Here is an 8,969-nt window from a genome sequence, read left to right as displayed (position 1 = left end):
AGAGAGAGAGTAAGAGAGAGAGTAAGAGAGAGAGTAAGAGAGAGCAAGAGCGATATCCAAGCCGGCGCAAGCTCTCTCTTTTGCTGCTACAACGGATCCTTTCCACATCGACGCTACTGTTAACGTCACGCCTGTAAGCCGCGCGCTCACCCGGCGCTCGCCTTACCCCGGTCCTGCTCCTCTCCCCCCAGCCAGACGCTGCATCAGAGAGGGGGTGCTGATCACCACGAGGAGAGGAGGGAGAGAGAGAAAAAAAAAGAACTGGAGAAAACAAGAAGGAAAAAGAAACAAGCCGGAGAGAGAGGAAGGAGAAACTGCGCACCAACCCCTCCTCCCTCTAACCCAACCTCGATCAACCCAGCTACAACACCCCCCCTCCCCCCCGCCCCCCCCCCCCCCCTCTGAAGAAATTGACGGATTATTGGGAAGTGCAAGGGAGGCAGGCTGCAGCTGCTGCTGTGGGTGCTCACTACTGCTGCTGTGTGCTTCGTGGGGATGGTGTGTGTGTGCACGCGTTTGCTGCTTTCCGCCACTGCTGCTGAGGCTAGAGCGTGTGGCTAGTTAAGAGGAGGGGAGAAGAAGCTAATGAAGCCCGTGTGAGTCGCGGTATTATTTTCAACCCCCGCCGAGCACTCCTGGAGGAAGGAGAAAGAAAAAAAAAAAAAAAGAGAAAGAAAAATCAAGTGGACACGACGCCACATTGAAAGGGGGAGCAAAGGCAAAGAGAGAGCGAGAGAGAGAGAGACAGAACGGCTGTCAGACTGACCAACCGACCAACTGATTGACCACTAAAAAGTGAACAGAGGAATACAGAGAGGAGGGGGGTCTGCTTTTTTTTCTCTTCCCCTTGGCTTGTCAACCTCACCTCCAAACCATCGCAAAACTAAAAAGGCACAGAACATTTGAGAGGACTGTGGAATTTCCATTCAACCTTCTTCAATCCTCCCCCCCCCCCCAACCTACATCCCTCTTTTCTTGGTCCTTTTCCGTCTTGGCTTTTTTGGTGCACAAAAACAAAATTGCGCCTGTGTTTTGCGTTGTCGCCTGTGCTATGGAGACCTGGGTAAAGTGTCTAGCAGGGGGATCAACTGTCGGATTCCAAGGACAAGCGAGAGAAGAGGAGCCGACAGCGAGAAGCGAGCAAGGGAGCACTGCTGCTTTCGGAGCCTGACTGGATTCCTAGCTGCAGTTTTTTTTTTTCTTCTTTTTTTTCTTCTCAACAACAAACAAAGGGAGGGGAAAAAAAAAAAACTCACAAAAGGGCCTTTTCGAACCTCTCTCTTTGGACGTGTGGATTTACAAAAGGGCTCGTCGTGGTTAAGCTCTTTGGCATTGGTACCCTTTTTGACAGAGCAAACATAAAAAAGGCTTTATTTGCTGCTCTTGGGATATACATACACCTGGTGTGAATACCACTGCTCTTTCTGATTGCAAACAGGAGGGAAACTATATATCACAGTTCAAGGACCTGTAATAATAACTTGAGGTAGGTGTCTAGTGTTTCAACCCCTCTTTGCATCGATTTGTAACCCTCCCTTCTGTCTTGTAATACGGCTTTTTGGTTGGTTAATTTATCATCATGTCTTACTCATACACACGTTTCAGAAAAGCCAGCCCTCTCTGCCGTCCCTCCTTCTACCCATGAGCACAGTTAAAAACATTGCTTCATCGAGGATAGGTCAAGCCCCAAAATCCACATCCTCCCCTTGGTCCTCTTCAGTTCCCTTGACTTCTTTGCTCTGGTCACCGTAAACACTACAACCAGCCAACCAGCTACTTTCTCTGATCCCCCAAAGCCCCCCCCCCAACCACCACCCCAAACATCCCCACCCCCCCCCCCCCCCCAGATGATGCTGAATTATGAACGTGCCACATCATGAGTCTCCTGGGGCGGGTAGCTGTGCATCGTGCCAGGAAAGCCGCCCTACTCTGTGTAGTCTTCCTGATGGCGCAAGCGTGGAGCAGTGCCTCCCCGGCCTTGGCGGGGGCGGCGGTGTCTCCGGGACCCCAGGGCTGTCCACTGCAATGTTCCTGTAGTAATCAGCAGGGGAAGGTGGTGTGCACTCGACGTGGCCTCACCCGCGTGCCCCCCGGCATTCCTGCAAACACGCGACATCTCAATCTGATGGAAAACGCCATCGAGGCGGTGCAGGCTGACTCCTTCCGCCACCTGCACCACCTTGAGGTGCTCCAGCTGGGGCGAAATGCCATACGGCAGATTGAGGTGGGCGCGTTTAATGGACTCACCAGCCTCAACACACTGGAGCTGTTTGACAACCGGTTGACGGTGGTGCCCAGTGGGGCCTTTGAGTACCTGTCCAAACTAAGAGAACTGTGGCTGAGGAACAACCCCATTGAAAGTATCCCCTCCTACGCCTTCAACCGGGTGCCCTCCCTCATGCGACTGGACTTGGGAGAGTTACGGAAACTGGAGTACATCTCTGAAGGAGCTTTTGAGGGCCTACAAAACCTCAAGTACCTCAATCTGGGCATGTGCAACATAAGGGGTGATATGCCAAACCTAAGTCCCCTCAAGGGCCTGGAGGAGCTGGAGATCTCTGAAAATCACTTCCCAGAGATAAAGCCAGGATCTTTCAAAGGCCTGCGCTCACTGAAAAAGCTATGGGTGATGAACTCTCAAATCACAGTGATAGAGCGCAACGGTTTCGATGACCTATCTTCATTGGTGGAGCTTAATCTGGCCCATAACAACCTGAGCGCTGTGCCACATGATCTGTTCTCCCCGCTCAGGTACCTGGTGGAGCTCCATCTCCACCATAACCCTTGGAACTGTGGCTGTGAGGCTGTATGGTTAGCCCGCTGGCTAAGGGAGTACATCCCTACTAACTCAACTTGCTGTGGACGTTGTCACTCACCTGTCAGCATGAGAGGGCGACAGCTGGTTGAGGTGGCCCGAGGAGAGGGTGCTGCAACCCAATGTTCTGCACCATTCATTGCCGATGCACCAAGGGACCTGAACATTTCAGCAGGGAGGGTGGCTGAGATTCGTTGCCGCACGGCCTCAATGTCTTCAGTGCGCTGGCTCCTGCCCAATGGGACTATCCTGACACATGCCTCCAGTCACCCGAGAATATCAATCCTGAATGACGGTGCCCTTAATTTCTCAAATGTCTTGGCTGTAGACACGGGCACTTATACCTGCATGGTGTCCAATGCAGCGGGGAACTCCAACGCCTCGGCCTACCTCAATGTGAGTGCAGCCGAGCTCAACACGTCCAACTTGAGTTACTTCACTACAGTGACAGTGGAGGTCTTGGGGCCAACCACTGAGATGCCCAAACCAAGAACCACCTCAACTACAGCAGCAGGGGCTGGGGGGGCTGGAGGAGGAGGGGTAGGCCTAGGGACAACGACTACAACGGCCTCCCCTTCTGTCTTTCAGCCGGTCTTCATCTCCACACCGACTGTGCTGCTGCAAAGCACCAACAGCCCTGCAGGTGCAGCCAAGACATCTGTGGCGCCAGGACTCCAAGGTGCCACTGGCAAACCAGGGAGGTCTGGCCCTAGCCTGGATGAAGTGATGAAGACCACTAAGATCATAATTGGTTGCTTTGTAGCAGTGACACTGATGGCTGCGGTCATGCTCATCGCCTTCTACAAGTTGAGAAAGCGCCACCAGCAGAGGAGCACAGTGGCGGCTGCTCGCACTGTGGAGATTATCCAGGTGGACGAGGAAGACCTTCCTCCACCGGCGTCTGCGGCTCAAGAGACGGCGCTCACGTTGCCTGAAATCCGGGACCACAACAGCATACACAAACTGGACTTTATCAGCCACAAGACTGACTATAGCTTTCACAAACCCAAGGTTGAATACAGACCCCAGCCTGACTTCACCCTTCATAAGCCGAAGGCCGAGTATACCACATACAAGCCAAATATGGACTACAGTGGCCACAAATACATCCCAGATTACAACACTCACAAATCGACACCAGATTTTAGCCTTCATAGACCAAAGCCTGACTATAGCCCATTTAGGCCGGACTACAGCACTCACAAACCTAAAGCAGAGTACAGCCAATTCAAACCAGATTTTGGCACTAACCCAAAAATAAAACCAGACTACAGCCCGTTCAAACCAGACTATGGCACTCATCCGAGGCAGAAAACGGACCTCAGCCCATTTAAACGAGATTACAGCACCCAACCAAAACCTAAACATGACTACAGCCCATTAAAACCGGACTACAACACACAGCATAAACCTAAGGCTGAATACAGTCCATTCAAGCCAGACTTTGGCACTCATCCAAGACCTAAACCTGAATACAGCCCATTTAAGCCTGACTACAGCACTCAACCCAAACCCAAAACAGACTACAATGCCCAGAGATCGAAAACGGACAGTACCTACAAACCCAGGGACCCTTACTCCTCCCACGTGACTGGAACAGATTACAGCGCCTTCAATCCCGACTTCAGTCCCCACAAAGCGGATTACAGCGCCTTCAAGTCCGACTTCAGTCCACACACTCAGAGACCTAAACTTGATTACAGCCCCCATAAAGCGGACTACAGCCCCCATAAAATGGACTACAGCACTACGAAGCCTAAATATAACACCTATAAACCGACCGGCCATGGGGCTAAATGGACAGACAACAATGTTGGGAACTCTTTGCCTCGAACCTTGCCCAGCACCATCACAGCAATGGCTGAGCCCTTTGTCATAAAAACTCACACCAAGGAGAAAGTGCAGGAGACTCAGATTTAAAAAGACCCCCCCCCAAAAGGCTCCCACTCCTTCCCCTAGGTTCCTACCTCCCACTCACCCCTTTTCCCTTCGCCATTTCCTCATAAACTCATGCAATAGAATGCACAACGAAAAAAAGGACAGCAACTACTTTTTTGTACAGAGTGCAAACCTAAAAAGACTGATGATTTCTTGTTGTACATGCTTATAAATAAATATATATATGGACAAATTGAAACTACCATGGGCTGGTGATAGAGAAACATATATTAAAAAGAAATTGAAACTATTTTCTAACTTGTAACTTCTATTTAAAACAATGAGTTGTTTAAGATGCTGTCTTGACTTTGACAAATGAGGGTAGTGTCGTTTTAAAAAGGGGGCATTCTGTGTGATTTTTACACCATGCTACAGAGAATGCAGTGATGAGAAGAAAAAAAAATATTTATACCGAGAAGACTTTCTTTAACAAAAAACCCGAAAAAAGGTCAGTGTCGATCTTTACAGGTTTATCTTGTAAAAGCACCAAGAATTTGTACTGTGCCAAATGTTAAATGCAATAAAAAGGATTTTTGGAAGAAAAAAAAAAAAAAAAAAAGAAGTTATTAGAGAGAGATGTTTTTTTCCTTCATTTCTTCTCCTGGTGTATACTGTAGTGATCAGCCAAATGCTTTAGACACTGCAGCAAGACTCTGCAGCTATACTTTAACCCTGCGAGTGCTGAATGACTCACAATGCAGAAGTGGATGGCGTTTGTTTTTTTAATCTCTCTCAACACCTATTATCATATTCTTTATATGCAACAAAAGAGCGCGTTCCGTTTCTATGTTACACCAATGAGTGTCACGGTGCTTCATCAAGGTGTGGCTAAAGAAAAAGTGTCTTTTCTCTTAAGTTCTATGATGTTAAAAGATGAAGCAATGGTGTGTCCACAGACAAGTACAGCAGCGCTACTCGAACATCTAATGTTAACTGAAATGCTCATTACATAATGCTGTTCAACGATGCAAACCGATTGTGTTACCTGTTTCTATCCGACACTACAAAGTGGTATTATCAATCATGTAACTAATGAGTGAAAACCGTGATAAATGAAGGTGAAGTACTGTTCGGGTGTTAAGACTGTCTTGCACTTTGCCAAAAAATATAGATCCTCATTTCACTTTCCATTGCATTGCCAGCTGTTGTGCCTTCATCAATCAGTACGGGGGCCTTTTTATGGTGACAAATGCATTTGGGTCTTGCTGTTAACTGCATTTTTCTTCTTCAAGAATATCACCCCTCTCAATCATAATACAGCAAGACGACGCTCTGCCTGACAAAGAAGGATGGCGTGCAACACACAGGGTGGTTAGTACGCACGTATTAGACGGGTGAGCCGGTTGGTTTTTCGGAAACCACGGCGAGACAAAGCTGTGTTTGTGGCGACTGTAACTGTTTACTGTTGTTAGGGCTAAAAAACAAGATTGACTGACAGAAAAACATAAAATAAAAGGTGATGTGAACTACCATGGGAGCACATATCAGTTAAAAACAGAACAACATGTTGTGAGTGGGCAAACATGTGGGTGAGGGATGACAACGAATACTTTTGCAAGCTGTGTGGACCATAATCATCACATCCAACACAGATACTACCTTCTCAGTAAGCCTTATGAAGCTGTACAATTTTAAAGTAAATCAACATGAATTTAAAAAAACGCAAGAAGTAGCCTCTAGAGATGTGTGACATTATCAGATCTACAGTCTTTAGTTGACCGCACCAGTTCACGTAGCAGACAAGACATGGTGCAAAAAGAGAGCTCGTTAGAGAGAGTACCTGAGAGAGAGCCACAAGAACAATATTAGGGTTTTAACATTGGCGATGGAGAAACTGAAGAAAGACAATGTTTCAATATGAGAGAGGTCGACACGGCACATCACAAAAATAGCGCAGCCGTTAAACTGAGAGCTTGTGATGTACTTAACCTGTAGTAGAGGCTGTCAGAAGAGGAGAATGATGTGTATGTGTTTGTGGGGGCAGCAGTCCAGCAGAAAAGAGGGAGTGTGTGAGATAGATAGAGTAAGAGATGGAGGCTGAAGAGGACAGCTGAAGAGGGCGAGAGAGCATTTCGCGTAAGGGTTTTGGTTTGTTTTTTTTACATTTAGTTGTTGGCTTGGAAACGCAGGACATGTTGTGGCATTTGTTGTAAATGTGTAATTTAAATATCATCTAACATTGTGCTGCATGATGAGGCCGGGATGGATACGATGATCCCAATGAGGAGAGATGACGTTTGGGAGTAAGAATAAATAAAAATGGGTGCCAAAAGTGTGCAGTGCAGCAGAAAAATATATTGCTTGGAGAAGAAAATGGGATCATATCAAAAAAGGAGAGCACAGAATGTTCTTCTTGAAAACATATTAAGAGGATGTTTGGGATCTCAGGGGCCAAGGAGATCTGGCAGACAGACTGAAGAAAAGTTAAAATGTCTATTCCCTAATAACCAGCAACACAACAGTTTCAGGTCCAGCTATAGGTGTGGTCCAGCTATAGGTGTGGTTACATACAGAGTGGTCACAGCTGCATCAGTGTTTTGTCATGATCCCAAAGAGAGGATTTTATTTTCCTCTACCAACCATCATCAAACTGGGGTGAAAATAAGCTGCTGCAGTGAACACAGGGCTGTCAAAATCAGACCAGATCACCTACAGCTCTCCTCTGCCCACGATGTCTGTTGATGACTCAGCCTGCATTTTAGATATTGACCAACTTTCTGCAGGTGCAAGAATGAGCCAAATAGATCAGACGTGTGTGTCCATGTAAACGTGTCTATTGCCCCAGCTGTGTGTTGTGTGTTTGGTGACATCTAACAGGGAGCAAGGAAACAATAAGAGCTGCCCAGTGACATCAAACGTGGAAAAAGGAATGGAGAGAGAGAGAGAGCAGGATGATATATCTAAACTTAACATTAAACCAGACGCAAACACACCCATTTCATACACGGACACACTTTCATACTGACAGTTTGTCCCTGTGCCGACTCATCCGTCACATCCTCTCCCACTCCTGTGGTTGACTTCTAATCGTTTGTAATATCAAAGCTACGCAAAGCCAAAGCAGCAGGTTTTCCTAATCGTCTCTAATGTGAAACATGCGAGAGGGAAGTTTAAACACCAACAATGGATCAGGGTGTTGCATCTCGATGGACAGTGTAAATGGGTTAGATGGATTGTGAGCAGTTGTGTGAACAGATGCAAGCACTGTATCAAGCATTAAGCCGTGTGTGTGCGCCTCAGTATGCTATAGCAGGGGCTTATGCCACACCATATTGTTTAATGCCGTGCTATGTGGTCACATATTAAGCTGCACTGTGCTATAAAAAGGCTCCGTCATACTAATCTGCCAACACGGCTACAGGGTCATCAATCAGCCAATCAGCCACCGAAGGGCTCGTCTCCATGGGAAACACTCGCTCCCTCCGTCCCCTCCTCCTCCGAGTCATTCTCTCCCTCTTTCTTCCTTTCCGTCTGTGTGCTTCATTAGCAATCATGAAGCCATTTGAAAGAGGAAGCAAGGCAAGATGCACCTATTTACCCACAGCTCACAGAGCCAGGGGGAGATTAGAGTCAGAGGAGGAAGAAGACAAAGTGGTTTGGAAATGGAGACGGAGGAAAGAACATTTAAATAGGAAGGGAGGGCATGACAGATTGCTCGAGAGAAGTTATGAGGGGAGCGAGCGAAAGTGAGAAATTTAGCCAAAAAGCAGAAAGCAGGGTTAGAAAAAGGGAGCGGGTCTAAGAAGCAGAGCGCAGACAGCCTCGGGAAAACACGATATACACAGAGAAATACTGCGAGGCTGGATGAGGTGATTGATTGTACATCACAGCACTACTGGGAGACTAAAAGAAATAGACATGAGAAGGAGACGTGAGAGGTGAAGGGAAAGGGTACCGAGGGAGAATCAGGACACAGGGATAGGATATAGGGAAGGAAAAACAGACGGCAAGGTAATATAAAGGACATAATAGTAAGATTTGATTAAAATGAAAATGAGAGGAAAAAGAGGTGGTGGAGCGACGATAAGAGGGGAAAGCAAAGCAGCAAGCGAGGGAGAGAGAGAGCAAAGGTACTCTGGGAAAGGAGCACGCAGAGCAAATGTGATGCAAGAGTGCCAGCTACAGATGGAACGGGGGATATGTAGTGCGGCCATCGCAGCCAAGGGCCCGGACTGCACCACACGGAGGGGGGGGGGGTGTCATTTTAATCAAATCT

The 8,969-nt window shown here is 47.5% G+C and overlaps 2 protein-coding genes across 2 annotated transcripts in view; one reads left to right on the top strand and one right to left on the bottom strand.

The window, feature by feature from the left end:
- The window catches only part of snd1 (staphylococcal nuclease and tudor domain containing 1), a 153,447-nt gene that overhangs the window by 85,387 nt on the left and 59,091 nt on the right, over window positions 1-8,969 (bottom strand). The gene's annotated exons all lie outside the window — the stretch shown is intronic.
- Window positions 7-8,908, top strand: lrrc4.1 (leucine rich repeat containing 4.1). The gene is made up of 2 exons (XM_031858889.1): window positions 7-1,486; window positions 1,606-8,908. The coding sequence occupies exon 2, from the start codon at window positions 1,877-1,879 to the stop codon at window positions 4,733-4,735; it is 2,859 nt and encodes a 952-aa protein (XP_031714749.1). The 5' UTR covers window positions 7-1,486; window positions 1,606-1,876; the 3' UTR covers window positions 4,736-8,908.

The sequence above is a fragment of the Anarrhichthys ocellatus genome, unplaced genomic scaffold (assembly GCF_004355925.1).
Source record: "Anarrhichthys ocellatus isolate YVR2014 unplaced genomic scaffold, GSC_Weel_1.0 scaffold21, whole genome shotgun sequence".
Lineage (NCBI taxonomy): Eukaryota > Metazoa > Chordata > Actinopteri > Perciformes > Anarhichadidae > Anarrhichthys > Anarrhichthys ocellatus.
This window is presented reverse-complemented; position numbering and strand designations above follow the sequence as displayed.